This window comes from Pongo abelii, chromosome 7, assembly GCF_028885655.2.
Source record: "Pongo abelii isolate AG06213 chromosome 7, NHGRI_mPonAbe1-v2.0_pri, whole genome shotgun sequence".
NCBI lineage: Eukaryota > Metazoa > Chordata > Mammalia > Primates > Hominidae > Pongo > Pongo abelii.
This window is the reverse complement of record NC_071992.2, coordinates 149,316,433-149,333,084: the sequence shown is the minus strand read 5'-3', so window position 1 is coordinate 149,333,084 and position 16,652 is coordinate 149,316,433. Positions and strand designations below refer to the sequence as shown.

Genomic DNA, 16,652 nt, shown 5'->3' with positions numbered 1-16,652 from the left:
CCCCAAAAAATAATTCTGTTTTAAAATATTTTTTTGAGACAGGGTCTGACTCTGTTGCCCAGGCTGGAGTGCATTAGCGCAATCTTGGCTCACTGCAACCTCTGCCTCCTGGACTCAAGCCATCTTCCCACCTTAGCCTCTCAAGTAGCTGGGATTACAGGTACGCACCATCATGCCTGGCTAATTTTTGTATTATTATTATTTTTATTTTTTTGTAGAGATGCAGTTTCGCCACATTGCCCAGGCTGGTCTCCATCCACCTGCCTCGGCCTCCCAAAGTGCTGGCATTACAAGCACAAGCGACTGTGCCCAGCTCCAAAGAAAATAATTCTTACTGGTCCACTGGCTTATGGCTCTAAAGTTCTCCTGTCCCCTTAACTGAACTAACCTAATCTTCACGGCAAGCAGATCCCTGCTTCGGGCTCAGAGACAAATTCAGTCAAGAAAACAATTAAAGTTCTGGATCAGTGTTAGAAGGATGAGCACCCTGGACCCTGGTTGGTTAAGTGCTGAACTAGAACCAGGGTTCCTACCATGACCCCAATCATAGCTTCCCCTCACGCCCCCAACAATCCACATTCCTCTCCTATTCCCGATCATGCTATTTAGTTCTCTAGATGACTTGGTTTTCTTACCAGTCTCCCCTTTCCCCACCAACAATGATATCCACCCCTTCACTGACTCAGTGGCTTTATTTTCCTGCCACTTAGATGGCCCTTTGATCTACCATAAAACCACCTTGATTTTTTGTTATGGGCTGAATTATGTTTTATCCTCACAATTTGTATCATGTAGTCCTACCCCCAACACCACAGAATGTGACTGCATTTGGAGTTAGGGTCTTGAAAGAGGTAAATGAAGTGCATAATGAGATCATTAGGGTGGGCCCTAAGCCAATAGGACTGGTGTCCTTATGAGAAATAAAGATTAGGATACAGACACACACATAGGGAAGACCAAGTGAAGTCACAGGGAGAAGTGAGTCACCTGCAAGCCCAGGAGAGGGGCCTCAGAAGAAACCAACCCTGCCAACACCTTGATCCTGGACTTCTGGCCTCCAGAATTACAAGAAAATCCATTTTGTTGTTTAAGTCCCCCAGTCTACGGTATTTTGTCCCAGCAGCCCAAACAGACTAACACAGCGCTGGATGCCTGCCTGGACCTCTACTCAACCTGCAAATACTGCTTGTCTTGGATTGCTCTGCTCTCGTTTGTCTGATAGGATGGCATCTTGCTGGACCTCCTTGATGTGGCTCTGTTTCTCAAACTGTTGTCTGTTTCCTCTCAGCATATTTTAGACACTGAACTCAGTGGCCCAGTTGGCTAAACCATCTCTGGACATGAACAGATGGACATGTTTTCCCTGCTTGCCTCACTCCCTAAGATTCTGCATCCTCTTTTGCTTCCCATCCCACCAGTTTGCCCTTCCTTTTTCTTTCTTTCTTTCTTTTTTTTTTTTTTGACGGAGTTTCACTCTTGATGACCAGGCTGGAGTGCAATGGAGCGATCTCGGCTCACTGCAACCTCCACCTCCCACCAGGTTCAAGCAATTCTCATGCCTCAGCCTCCTGAGTAGCTGGGATTACAGGTACCCACCAACATGCCTGGCTAATTTTTTGTATTTTTAGTAGAGACGAGGTTTCACCATGTTGGCCAGGCTGGTCACGAACTCCTGACCTCAAGTGATCCACCCCCCTCAGCCTCCAAAGTGCTGGGATTACAGGCATGAGCTACCATGCCCTGCCTGCCCTTCTAACTTAAGCTGTGTCACAGTGTGTGCACACATTAGCAGGTATATGACAATCCTTGTTGAGACAAATAACTGCCAAAGCTGTCCCTCAAGTCTGTCATCCTCATGCTGATTCCTCACATCTACTCGTTTGACCACTTGGTTCTGTCCCTACATTCCTGTCAATATCTCTCATTCTACAAATATTTCCTTCAGCTTCTACTTCATGCCTTGCACTCTGTTTGTGAAACAAACTATAGTGTGCTCACCATAACCAAAGCTGATATCCAAAACAGATTTACACTCAGAGTGTTAATTACTTAATAACTACATCACATGTGGGTACTGAGGAAGGCATAATGCAGTGGTTAAAATGGCAAAAATAGACACTGGGGACTACTGGGGGGAATACAGGGAGGAGGACAGGGTTGTAAAACTAACTACTGTGACTACGCTCACTACCTGGGTGATGGACTCAATCGTACCCCAAGCCTCGGCAGCATACCACATACCCATATAACAAAACTGCATGTGCACCCCCTAAATCTAAAATCAAAGATGACATTATTTTTTAATATTTTTATTTCAATAGCTTTTAGGATACAAGTGGTTTTGAGTTACATGGATGAATTGTATAGTGGTGAAGTCTGAGATTTTAGTGCACCCCAAAGATAAAATCATTTAAAACAAAAAAAGACTGCAGGCTTTGACGTTGTTACTTTGGGTTTGAATTTAAGCCCTGACCCTTGCTGGTTCTGTGTCATTGAGCAAGTCACTTACACTCTTAAAGCTTTATTTTTGTCTTCTGTAACTCAGGATAGCAATGGCCACTTTATGGGTGGCTTTGGGATTGTGAGATAATCCTTGTAAATATACATGCTCAATAAATACAGCCTTTATTAACACCTCTCTGGCCCCACTGTTAAAATAGGGAGATACAGATCCTGACCTGGGCACATAGATCTATGCCAAACTAATTTTGTTCATTTCTACTCCTTAACATGTGCCACGTGGATAGCATACAGTAGATACAATGTCAACTCTGCAATTAAATTATGAATTGAATATGCCTTCTGGAAATCAACTCATTTATAGTGTTTTTGATAAAGTATGTTTTTAAATTATAGTTTTAATGGTTTGATTTGGTTTGTCTCGACAACTCTCAGCAGAGCTTATTTCCACACCTTCTTCTGAGTGCATATCTCCCCACCATTCCTCACCTGTCAAGCACTGCATCACGGGGAACTCAGAATCAGGAACTTTGGATCTGACAGCCACAGGAGCATTGGCATCGAAGATCACCTTTGATTCTGGAGCCTTCTCAAACTTCTGCATCACTGAAAATCAAGCAGATTTAGTAAATCTGACTCAGAAGGGTGTAGGGCATCTGCAGAGAAGCCGTAAAGACTGTTAGGTCAAGAAGTCAATACCCATTCGTAGCTCTTGGTAACATAAATGTCCCAGGAAAAGCAATTCTTTTGTAAGGTAGCTCCAACATACTGCTCCATATCTAAAACTGAGAGTTACAACTTACCAGCTCTCCCTGCTTCTACCTTATTGTCATGAAGTGAGGTGGAAATTTAATGTTAGTCCTTTCAACTATTTTCTTCTCATTAACATTGATAATATAAACTTATATTTCTCTGTCCCTATCCTTCAGTGCTAATTACATCATATAATTATTTTACTGGCATTTTCTTTGTGTAAAACAACTTGAATTCTTTCTGAAATTAGGTAAGTTATTTTTTAAAAGACATGTGCATATGTATTTAGGTAAATCTGAAGACATGTCATGTGGCTCAGGCATTTTTAAGATTGTTTAAGTGATTTATTAGCATCTGTTTTCCTAGCTACCATCAACACACTTGAGTTCCATTTGATAGGAATAACAGTCACAAGCTCATAAAACTAGACAAGTGAGGAGGAAGAAATATAATTTCTCAGGGCTATGAGAGTTGGAACTTTTTCTTCACCAAGAAAAAAAGAAAGCATGGAGGCTAACTCTCAAGGAATGAGATTCACCTTCCAAGCCACAAATTCCCAAGAGTGTCAATATCTTACAGTCTTACAGGTAACTGTCAAAAAGAAAGACTTATGTACAACCTCAAAGGCACATGAGTATTGGTTTTTTGCAAACATAATTATAAACATATATACAAGCACTAATTATGTACATCCATTGCTTTATTTAAAAAGACTTATATCTAGATTGGTTTTCATCAAGTCAATAAATTCAAGGCCATCCAAAGTGATCTTTTCTCAGCTTTCATAATAAGTGCAGAAAAAAATGTTTATTCATTTTGGGATTGGGTTGAGAGAAGTGAGCATTAATAACATGCTCGGCCAGGCGCGGTGGCTCAGGCCTGTGATCCCAGCATGCGCTAAGCCTTCAAAAGTGTGTTGATAGAGAAAAGAATTCTGATTTTACAGACTGGCCCATCCATGTTAATTGCTGAAGTTGCCAATTTCATGTGCTCTGCCCACACTCAGCCCTTCCTCGCTCATCTCTTTTTTTATTTTTATACCCTTTAGTAGCTCATTTGTAGAGACTGCAAGCTCCAGTCCAGCAAATGCCATGTTATATTCATCACAGTGTCCCTAAGTCTTGATTGGTACAGACCAGATGCTCAAAATATTCTAGGAGACTCAATAAAATTTGAAAGGTCTTTCAGTTTCTAATTAAATTCTGCCAAAGATACAGTAAATTTAGCACTTCAGTAGAGAATCTGCTGGTTTTCAGAAAAGGGACACCTTGGAGACAGAGATCTTCACATTTCAGGATTCTGTGAAGAAGCTCATGGCCAAGCAGAACAAACAATCCATGAACCAATTTGCCAATGCATTATGCCAACGGAGTCAGTTTGCAGATTTATACATTCTTTGGTATAATTTCCCATTTATCCAATTTATACTTAATGGCTATTTACAAATGTCTTAAGGAAAGCATAAAAGGTTAATATTGAAGCACAGTATATATTAATATTTCATTATATTTTTTTCATAGTTTATTGTGGCTACTTAGGTTCCCGTCTCCTTCCAGGGCAAAGACAATATTCTGATCATATTTGAACCCTCACTAGCCAGGATAGTAACTGAGACACTACTTTCCTGTATATTGAATGGATGGAGGGAGCGAGGGAGGGAGGATATGAGGAAAGGAGGGATAGCCAAATGAATGACTAGCAACATCATCACAACACCAGGAAACCAGGAGATAACATTATGATGGCACAATTCCAATGTCAGGTGTACACCTCTGTTCAGGCACTTGATGTGGTATATGAAATCTTCAGCATAGGTCGACAAAGATCAGAATTAGGAAAATGAACCTAAAGTTAAAGGGAAGATGAACTGGAAATATTTCCAGTGAGCAAGGTGGAAATATTTTTACTAACTCTGCAAGTAAACAAAGGAAACAGAAGATCAAAGGGAGTGCTAGGAAGCTGCAGCAGGAGAGATTTCAGAGAGAGGCAGCAGGCAGTCGGGGAGAGGCATCAACTCGGGAGTGAGCCCTCAGCTCGAGTCCCAATGCCACCACCAGCTCTGTGTCCTTGGACACCTTGCAACCTCTGAGAGTTTCAGTTTTCTGATTGTGAGGACTAAATAATATAGCATGGAATGGTATATGATATATGGTAACCACTCAGTAAGTGCTAAGTCCCTCTGTCCCCTGCAGAACACCTTGCCTAAGTCTCAGGGCTTGTAAAGCCCTCAGTTGACCACAGGAATTGAGGTGGTGGAAGAATCTCCTTCCCTGAAGACCTTTAGGAAATAGTTTCAAAGAATCCCATACAACTAGAGAGATTTGTTCATTCTGTCAAAGAGTACCTATGGCCCTGGAATAGAAGAAGAAATAAGACACAATTCTAGCCCCAAAGGAACATATGGTCTAATGAGGTTAGAGCCCAGAGGGAAGGCTGGGATACTGCAAATAGTGCTTTATTCCAAGAGCAATGAAGAAACACTGAAGAGTTTTAAGGGGCATTGCATAAGCAGAATCTCCTTTTAAATAACAGCTCTAGAAGCATCATAGAAAAACTGTTGGACTGAAGCAAGAAGATGAGTTAGGTGGGTATGGCAGTACCATGTAGGTAAGAGCAGAGGCCTGAACAAAGGAAGTGGCAAGAGAGCTGAGGAAGGAGCAAATTCCTCTCAGGTAGGTACCTGTCTGGGGAGGTATAAGTCCCTTGCTTAAGGACCTAGCCTCAAGGACAAAGCCTTAAACATTTTACTCCCAAAGAGAAAGTTCCTCTCAAAGGCAATTCTGAGAAGAGATGTGTTGACATCCCAGTGAGGGCCCAGCTTAGTGGCATAGAAATCCCCGGGCATATCCAGAAAGGGAAACTTAAGCTCAGAGCTTTGCATAAGAAGCCAAAGATGCTGAAGCTCTATCTGGAGGCTATTCAGAAGCCAGCGCCTCAGGGAGGCATCATCAAAGTTGTCAAAGCTCAGCTGTGACTCCTGAGCAATTCTGGTGTCACTGATTAAACCACTCTTTCTGCCCTGAACACTGGGCAGAATACACCATTAAATGCCCTACAAACTGCATAAGACAATCCTCAAGGCCAAGCCATTGACAGAGATGCAAAGAGAGCTCAGAGCACGTAAGACAATAATCCCAGGACTGACGGTGATCACCAGGGCTGCAGGGCAAGTTGTATCATCTAAGGACACAGTCTCCTTCATTTGTGAAGCATCTGGCTAACTGATCTCTCAAAGCACTTTCCTGCTATACTTCCCCTGTTTTTTCTGCCCAAGAAGATGGGTGTTGGGAAAAAAAATAAGACTTTCATTGGATTTGCAATTTATTCAAGAATACACACACACACACACACACACACACACTCCTTAGGACTTGTTAGCTCTTCACTAGAGAAGGGAAATGATTGCTCTGAGAATTAGAAAATGAAAATTTCTCACTTGGATTTTCACTAATGTTTTATTCCATGAGCTCTACCAGCTTCCCTGGAGGACAGGTAGGCTATGCATGCATATGTGTGTGTATGTGAGGATATGTTTATTGAGGAAGCAGGTAAATCTAGGTGGAAACAGATTGGTGGAATGAAGAATACAAAGGTTTGGTAGTTTGACATACACCAATTCAAATTCTAGGTATATTCTATCCTAACTATGGAACCAAGAGAAGTGCTTAGACATTCTTTGCCTCAGTTTCCTCAGCTAAAATATTGGCAATAATATCTACCTTTTAGGACTACCATGGATTCAAATTTGATAAACACATAAAACACCTGGCACACAGTAAGCCCGCGTATGTTAGGCCCTCTCCTTACACAGAAATACTAAGAGACTGGCTTGCTTGGGCTTGTCAAGTGTGCAAAGGTTAGCCACAAGACCTCAAGCAGAGGCAGGTGGCTCCAGGGAAAGGTGGAACAGGGTCATAAAGACTGAGAAGATATCAGGATTAAGGGACCTTGCAGACTATTTCAGCCTCCCTCCAAGTTTAACAGATGGGGAAACAGGGCAAATACTGTTTCTGAGCCTTCTTATTCTGAGACGTTTATTACCTCTGGTAGGTAATGCCATTGCTAAGGCACTCAATGGTGGAAACCGATGTCTCCATTTTACAGACGAAGAAACTGCTGAGGGTAAGTGACTTGCCTAAGACTACACAGCCAGTAAAGACACCATTGGGATTAAACTACTTCTGATCCCACAGGACATACTCTTCTCTTCTGTTCCTCTGGTTCCCATCACACTATATATTGTAGCATATCTGATGGTTCACCTGGGACTTTCCCATCCAGTATCCCACTGAGGAACTGTACATGGTACAGGGTAGAGCTCAATACATATTTGTTGACATTACAGGTTCATGTTGATTCTCAGGAAAGAGACTGAAAGCCACTGGGGAGACTGAGGATCAGAGGGATTGAGCAACTTGCTCTAGATCACCCAGCAATTAAGATATGGAACAAGGCCTGGCACACAAGTCTTCTACAACAGAAGTCCCCAACCCCTGGGCCATAGACTGGTACCAGTCCATGGCCTGTTAGGAACTGGGCCACGCAGCAAGAGGTGAGCATTGGGAGAGTGACTATTACTGCCTCAGCTCCGCCTCCTGTCAGATCAGTGGCAGCATTAGATTCTCACAGGAGTGCAAACCCTATCGTGAACTGTGCATGTGAGGGATCTAGGTTGCATGCTCCTTTGAGAATCTAATGCCTGATGATCTGCCACTGTCTCGCATCACCCCCAAATGGGACCATCTAGTTGCAGGGAAAAAAGCTCAGGGCTCCCACTGATTCTACGTTATGGTGAATTGTATAATTATTTCATTATATATTACAATGCACTAATAACAGAAATAAAATGCACAATAGATGCAATGTGTTTGAATCATCCTGAAACCATCCCCACCCTGCCACCCCTGGTCTGTGGAAAAATTGTCTTCCATGAAACTGATCCTTGATGCCAAAAAGATTGGGGACTGCTGCTCTACAACGTCCTACTGAGGAAGAAATGCTGACTAGATTAGTGAAGGCAAGCTGCCTAGAAGAATGGAGGCCTCCACAGATCTTTTAATATAAAAATTCATCTCTTGTGCATGCTGAAGTACTTAGAAGTAGGGGTTCCTGATATCTGGAATTTACATACCAAATGATTCCAAAAAAGAGAGAGTGAAATGTTAACAATTTTTGGATCTAGGTGATGGATATTTGTTCATTTTATGGCTCTTCCAACTTCTACACAGATTAAAATTTTTCAAAACAAAAAGTTGGAGACAAATGCACCTCCAGCTTCTCTCCCTTTCTAAAAAGCCCTTGAGACTACTCCCCAGTCCCCAGGAACCACGACTGATTTCACCCCCAGCACCTACTCAAACACTGTGAGTCCTCAAGTGGGGCCTCTGTTTCCCACCATGGCAGCCTCCGCCCCTCGCCGTCCACACAGAAGGCTTTCCCACTGCCCCCGTCCCTCTGGCTGGCTTGATACTGGCCATTCTGGTCACATTGCAGGCCTGCTTCGTTCCTCTGACAGTCAGTGACACCTAGAACCAATAGATTGACATAGTCATCAATGATGGGCCTCTGGAATCCCCTGACTCCTACTCCCAGGCTCTCGGTCATTGACAAGGTGTCCAAGTCACACATCTAACTCAGACATTCCAGCTTAAAACTCTTCAGTGTCCCCACTGTTCTGATCAATAAGGCCCCTGTGATTTGGCCGCCACCCACCCTAAGTTCTGCACACATAGCCCATGCTTCACACACCACCTGCTTCATTCCATGCCCTGAATACACCAATCTCTCTGATACCATTTACTCCGACACAGGCTTTGCTCATCTGGGCCCTCTCCTGGCCCACAGCTCCCCCAGTCTTTGCTGCACGAACTCTCCACCACTCACCTGTTTTCATCCCAATTCTCATTGTCTCAGGAAAGCCTTCCTACTATGGTCTAAATCTATGGGTGCCACCTGCAAAAATTCACATGTGGAAACCCAGTGCCCAGTGTGACAGTATTAGCAGTTGGTGCCTTTGGGAGATGATTAGATCATGAGAGTGGAACACTCATGAATGAGATTTGTACCCTTTAAAAGAGGCCCAAGGGGGCTCATTTGTTCCTTCCAGCATGTGAGGGCACAGTGAGAAGGCACCATCTGTGATACCTTTATCAGACACCAAATCTGCTGACACCTTGATCTTGGACTTCCCAGCCTCCAGAACTGTGAGAAATAAATTTCTGCTGTTTATAAGCCACCCAGTTTATGGTATTTTCTTATAGCAGCTCAAATGGACTAAGACATCTCTGGACGTCCCAGCCCAGTCAGGCCCAAATGTTACACACTATCCCAGGGACCCACACCTCTCCTTCACACTGTTACAATTCCCATTTTTCTGTGTGAATGAACAATTGATGACTGCTTGCCTCCCACTGGATAGACGTTCTAGAAAGGCACAGACCAGGTATGGTTTTGCTCATTATTGTATCCAAATGCCTTGCTCAGTGTCTGACCCACAAAACAAGCTTCCTCCCAAAATCAATAAATGCTAGTCAAATCCATGGATGAATACCTCTATATCCATGTTCAAGCTGTTTCTTCTTCCTAGAAGGCCTTTCTCCACTGGGCCCCCTAGCTAATGTCCCCTTGTCCTTCAAGACCTCTCACAAGCTGCTATAACAGTATCTAACATGTACCTCCATTATACTATTCATTACATCACATGGATATGCTCACATGTTTCTTTTCCCTGTCAGACTCTAAACTCCTTGAGGACAGGGACTTTATCATTACTTGTTTTATTTAATATATACCCACTATACACTTGGCAGAAAGCAGGTACTCAATAAATTTTGGATGAATAATATTAAAAGGGAATGCCTTTGTTTGGTTCTCCAGGTCTGGGAAGGAGGTGAAAGATAATATTTTATGGCCGCCCAGAGATTTCATAACATCTGAGTTTCTATATTTCCAGACTATTGGTTATGTGATTCACCATTGATTAATAAGAGCTTTTTTGTGGGAGGTTACAAAGGCCATTTTTAAATAGAATACTTTGCATGTCATGCATGCTATACATGAGCTAATACATCAATAAACAAACAAACAAGTAAATGAAGAGCTACTTCTGCTGAAGAGTTATCAGCAGAACCTCAAACATGGTCCAGTGAACCAGCTAAGTTACAAAATGTAGGAGAAAAGTATAAGTAAGATCAATAATAGAGACCTGAACTATGTAGAGGAGTTGGGATTCTAAAAGCTAACCTAACACCAAAAGGAAATCAAAGAAATATTGTAATCTGGCATTATTTAAAACTTGGCAGACTCTTCTGCCCTGTGCTTCTCTTCAGTACAATTCCATCTAAGAACACAGGCCTGGTAATTCAATGCGAGTTAATGAGTCATAGAGAAGTTTCTTAGGTATGAACAGATCCTTAGCACAGACTCCAACCTTGATCCTAGAGAACCATTCACTAAAATCTGTTTCACTGCTCAGGGAGGATGTTTGGGATAATGGCAACAATGATTCAATACAGCTCTCTACTACTGCATGAAAATGCAATCAATGCTCACCCCCAAAATGGGTGGGGAATAAATGCTTATTGTTTATGCTAAACATTTTGATTCCACTTTGCTACAGACTGATTGTTTATGTCCCTCCCCTACCAAATTTATATATGGAAGCTCTAATCCCCTGTGTGATGGTATTTGGAGGTGAGGCCTTTGGAAAGTAACTAGGTTTAGCTGAGGCCATGAGGGTGCAGCCCCCGTGATGTGGTTAATGCCCTTAGAAAGAGAAGGACAGGAGATTTTTCTTTCTCTTTCTCTGTGTATGTACTAAGCAAAAGCCATGTGAGGACATAAACAGGAAGAGAGCCTTCAACAAGAACCCAATCATATGGGCACCCTGACCTCAGACTTCCAGCCTGTAGAACTGTGTGAAATAAATGTGTTGTTTAGGCAACCCAGTGTATGGTAATTTGCAATAGCAGCCTGACCTAAGACATCCTTTATTACCACCCTGTGAGTGAGTTATCATTGGCTCCATCTGATACATGAGGGAGTTGACATTCAGAAGAGGAAGGTAGCTTGGTCCAGGTGCCAGTAAGAAGGGAGAGTGGCGATCAAACCTGGTCTGGCTGGTGCAAGCCTCAACCTGTGTCCTCTATTCCCTGCCATTTCTGTCATATCCCCTCCTTAAACAAGGCTCAGCACACTACATTAATCTTCTTTTAAGAAAGTGCTTCTCTGGTATTTTGATAGCACTTCAAGTCATCTCAAACTACAAGTACTCAAGTCACTGTGTACAAACTGAGGGTGATGCCCAGATGTCAAGGACACTCTATTTTCCCAGTGAAGAGTTTATTCTCCAGGAAGAATGCCAGACTCTCAGCCTATAAAATTCCTTTTACTTTTATTTTATCAGAATTACTGTTCTATTATTACTGCTTTCCTGACCAGGAAACTTCCCTGAGCAAAGAAAGTATCTTGATCTTTTCTGATGACTTGTTTTAAAAATTCTAGAAATTATTTAGATTGTAAGCACAACAGTTTCCTTCACATTGACACAGTTTCAGACTAACAAGAAGAGATGCACAACAAGGCAAGTTAGGGGTCCTTGCTAGGAAAAAAACCCAACGATACCCAGAGGACTATTAAGTAAGTAGGTCGAGTGAAATCACGTGACATATAGGAAGGCCACACGTACATACAGTCCTGGCAAATTCATGCAGCAGAAAAGGAAGATGAGCTACATAGCAGTAATGACTATAGGTGGAAAATATCTTCCATTTTTCAATCTGATAAGGTTGACTTACAAAAATCAGAAGTTTCAGAACTAGATAAAACCAAGATCAAAGACCAGTTACATCATCCATTAGCTGAGTGACTTTGACTAACTTTCTTTTCTTGGAGTCTTAGCTTTCTTATCTGTAAAAGTTGGGCTACTAATATTGGAAGAGGTATTGGGAGCATTGAATGAGGCAACACAGGTAAAATGCCTGGCCCAGAGCCTGGCAGTGGGTAAGTATTCAAAGATGGCAGCCCCTTTGATTATTATGTTGTGTACCCAATAGTTCTCACAGGTAGGCAATTTTGCTCTCCCTGCCATTTCCACCCAAGAGACATTTGGCAATGTCTGGAGACATGTTTGGCTGTCACAACTTAGGGAGGGGTGCTACTGGCATCTGAGAGCTAATGATGCTACTAAATAGCCTACCAAGCACAGGCCAACCCTGCACAAAGAATTATCTGTCCCAAAATGTCAATAGTGCAGAGATTGGGAAACCCTGTTGTGTTCCATTTCATTGCAGGGCTTCTCTTTCAAAGAAGCACCCCACAGAACTTACAGTGAGTCTGGCTGAAAGCTCCGGCAGAAATGGTCATTCTGCCCACAGGACATGGGACACAGGCCAAGCTCCCTGCCTGTTCTTGGTAGAATCCAACAGGACAAGGAATGCATTCCTTATCTTCGGAATAGCTTCCTTCAGGACACTTAACTAGAAAAAAACAAACAGAGAAATGATGTTAAAAATCAAGACACATGCTTCACAGTTACAATCCCAGAACACACAGGGTAAAGAAAATCCTCAAACCAGTTCAAGAGCTCATTCATTTAACAAATGTCCACTGAGAACCTACTGTGTGTCAGACTCTAAGAAGCAGGGAAGCAGCTGTGAAGAAGTCAGGCGAGCTTCCTGCTGTCCAGGAAGTGACATGCTTGTAGGAGATGAGAGGGTCAGACAGGGATTTCAAATATGGGTAAAATAAAGACGGGGGTTGTTTTACTTTGTTTCTTGGTTCAGAGTTGTGTTCTTGAGAGTCTGCCAAATAACTTCCAGAATAAGTGAGCTTTTACCCAGCAAAAGGTGGAAGCTAAAATCCCGCTCACTACTGGCAGCCCTTAGTCTATCGCCCTGTTACATATGTTAATACATCACTCCCATGGAAAGTCTGTATTTTATCGCCATTTCACAGTTGAGAAAGCTGAGCCTCAGACATCCATGCATGACTTCCTTGTATGCTTTTCAGCAAAGGGCAGTGGGAAATTAAATTATAGAATATGCCAAGCACAGTGCAGATATTTTAATCTGTTTTTCTTACAACCCTATGAGGGAGTTATCATCTCCATATAAGAGTAGAGAGAACTGAGGTTCAAGGTTAGGGTTGGCCAAGCAGTGAGGTGTCAGAGGTGAGATTTGAGCCCCATTCATTCATCTCCAAACCAAAGTCTTTGTTCCTTCCACCAATCCAGCCACCTCCCTCTGGCAGAGAAGTCAGTACCAATGAGTGGGACGTGCTGAGATGGAGCCAATGTTGATTTAACAACTACTATCTCTGGTCTACGTGTGTAGTTGGCATTTCTGAGTAAATTAGAAACTCGAGCCACATCTTGGAAACTGAACAGTGTGTTTTTTGGTCTGCCCAGAGCAATTAATATCCTCCCTCCGAGAGTGGAGTTTCGTTACTTCTATGAGTCAAGTTGGTGATGATTATCTCTAGCATTTCAACCCCAGAACTGTGGCCTTTTTTCAAGTGGCCTCCAAATTCACCGCTGAAGGAAAACAAAAGCCTTTCGGCCAGCCTGCATTGCCCAGCCTCCAAAAGCCTAGGTGCGGGCAACTAGCAGAAATGAGAGAGCTAGAACTTTACTTCCGCTGCAAACCCCACAGGTCCCAGACTCTTGTCTGCGCTCAGGGAATGCACACGCTGTTTCCTCCCACCGGTTCTCTCCGTCTCTGACGTCAAGTCTTTTCCACCCAAAAGAGCATGTTTCTAAGTCAGAATGAGACCACGGCTGCCTTACTGTCAACCTTCCCTCGGGAGAAGGGGCTCTCTCAAGACCATTGGGTCCACTGCCACCAATAGGTGCTGACCCTCAGTTAAATCCCTCGAAATCACTGGAAAATCCTTTAGCCTCAGACCCCTCCTTCATATTAAGCTGGTGCAAAAGTAATTGTGGTTTTTGCAATTAAAAAAAAAAAAAAAAAAAAAATTGCAAAAACCGTAATTACTTTTGCACCAGCCTAATAAAATAAGACAGTTAAACCTATTTGAGTTTGAGAGTCTCACAGAGCTTTAGGGCCAGGCCACCCCTCCTGCCAACCCTTGTCCACAAACCCCCCCAACAGTGACAGCTGCATTTCTGCTGAAGAAAGACATCTGTGAGGAACCGTAAATGTCCTTCAACCCTTCGGAAGGTGGCTCAAACCCACACCTGGTCCTCTCTTTCTCCAGCTTAAAGTCCTTCCATGATCCCATCTCCAGCCCACTCCCCTTGCTGTGCTCCGAGGCCTCTCCTAGCCTGTCCCTGTCTCTCTGGCCCCACCTCCTGTCACGTTCCCCACACACCCCATTCCCCAGCTGTACAAATTATGAGCACTGTTTCCAAAGAGTCAGCAACTTCTTGACTCCCTGCATTTATACCAATTTTCTGGAATGTTCTTCTTCACTTTAGCACCCTCAGCACAGGTATACACACACACACACACACACACACACACACATATACGTGCACAAACATGCACTACCTTCTGTCTGCTCTTGTCTGAGCAATGATTCCTCCTCAGCTTTCAAGATTTCTGCCAGCATTTCCTATCCCAGCACACCTGCCCTGACCACCCTGGCTGTGATGTAACAGGCTTCTTCACAGGATGATCCAGCTGAATACTCACTGACCTCTCCCCAGCCAGGCTGTGAGTGCCTTGAGAGTGGAGCTTTGTTTTTTGCCTCCCTTAGTGTGTAAGATGGCATATAATATTTTGAAAGTCTGGATGGATGACAGGAAAGAAGTAAAAAAGGAAGTAAGGGAACGAAGGAAGGAAGGAAGGAAGGAAGGAAGGAGGGAGGGAGGGAGAGAGGGAGGGAAAGAGGGAAGGAAGGAAGGAAAGAAGAAAGGAAGGAAGGAAGGTAGGCAGGCAGGCAGGCATAATTGGTTCAGGAAAAAAAAAATCCATAGGGAACCAGCTCTATTAGAAGAAATTATAGTGAATGAGTGAAAGCTAGTATCATCTAGAAAGGAATATGAAAAACATAGACAATTTCTCAGTTATTCTCCTTCATAAACTAATCTGCTATGAAGGCTGCCAGCAGGTAATTTCAAGGAGAAGCCATATGGCTGGCCTTGAGGCAAGAGGGTGAACAAAACTGACTCCATCAGGGCTGCAAATAAGGTCTCTGCTCCCTGGCCATCACCAATTCCCTGGATCAAGGCTGCTGTGCCTACATGAGTCATGAGCGATAGACTTTCCTACAGGACCTCTGAGTCACTGCCCTCCGAGGGGGCCATCCTGATTAGCCCTCCTCCAGGATGACACAGAGAATCCTGCTTTATTGCCACAGGACAGTGCTCTGCCTTGTAACATCAAGGCTGTGTCCCAGATATGTTTTCAAGAGAAAAGTGCCAATAAGAATAGATACAAGAATGAGAGGGTGTGATTTCACCAAGAACCTCCTTGTTGAGAAGGGAGACGTGTGATGCAGAGGACAGAACAAAGAACTTGGAGGCAGACAGAGTTGGATTTAGATCTCAGCACTGCCAATTTTCACAACAAACCATTTGCCAACAGTTTATTAAGTGCTGTGCTCTGCATTATTTCATGCTATCTAAACAACAATAGGTATTACCCCATGCAATAAGTATTATTATCCCAATTTTTCAGAAGATGTCTAGTGAGAATAATGGACTTTCTTCAGGATCCACAATGAGAAAGTGTTGGAGCTAGGACTCGAACCCGGGTCCACCTGACTTCACAGAGCAGTTTCCTGAAGTTGTATAGCACTATAGGCCCCTCGGTTCCTCGTCCATTAGACAGAATTAATAACACCTGAGTCTCTGGACAGTAAAATGTTAGTAAGGCCACACAAATATCAAAAACTCAGTAAGGGACAGGTACTAGAACTGATGCTGAAGAAAATTCAGGGCTTTTGTTACTGCTTTTGAGACTTCCATTCTGGATCTTTCCAACCCTTTGGAGTAAGAGGATGGGGCTATGTGGTGTGATTGACAAGTCTTTGTGAGTCAGCTAAAGGCTGCAGCAGCTGGAAGATAGAGTGTAGGTTTATCTAGAGCAAGACTGGCAAACCACAGCCCATGAGCCAAATTCAGCTCATCTTCTGTCTTGGTAAATAAAGTTTTATTAGAACACAGCCATATGTTTCTCCCCACAATGGCTGAGTTGAGTCACTGAGACAGAGACCGTATGGCCCCCAATGCCTAAAACATTGCCATCTGGCCCTTTACAGGAAAGGTTTGCTGAGTCCTGTTTCAGCCCAGGTGTGCCCTGGGCAAGGTCTCCCATGCAGTCTCTTCCCTGCGTCCCATCCTGTGGCTCCCACAGGGTCCCTCGGAAGCCCCGTGCCCTGACACCAGCTGCTGATTCCCAGGCCCTACTCTTTCCTCTTCAGGCAAAGTTGAGCTGAGCGGCCCCTCCCATCATTCTTGTTGACAGGAACTAATAATT

The 16,652-nt window shown here is 43.4% G+C and overlaps 1 protein-coding gene across 1 annotated transcript in view; it reads right to left on the bottom strand.

The window, feature by feature from the left end:
* The window catches only part of TG (thyroglobulin), a 276,418-nt gene that overhangs the window by 210,148 nt on the left and 49,618 nt on the right, over nt 1-16,652 (bottom strand). The window contains exons 21-23 of the mRNA XM_024251255.3: nt 12,540-12,689; nt 8,568-8,738; nt 2,950-3,066 (exon numbers count right to left, since the gene is read on the bottom strand). Coding sequence (XP_024107023.3) covers nt 2,950-3,066; nt 8,568-8,738; nt 12,540-12,689 — 438 coding nt within the window. The remainder of the gene's footprint in view (nt 1-2,949; nt 3,067-8,567; nt 8,739-12,539; nt 12,690-16,652) is intronic.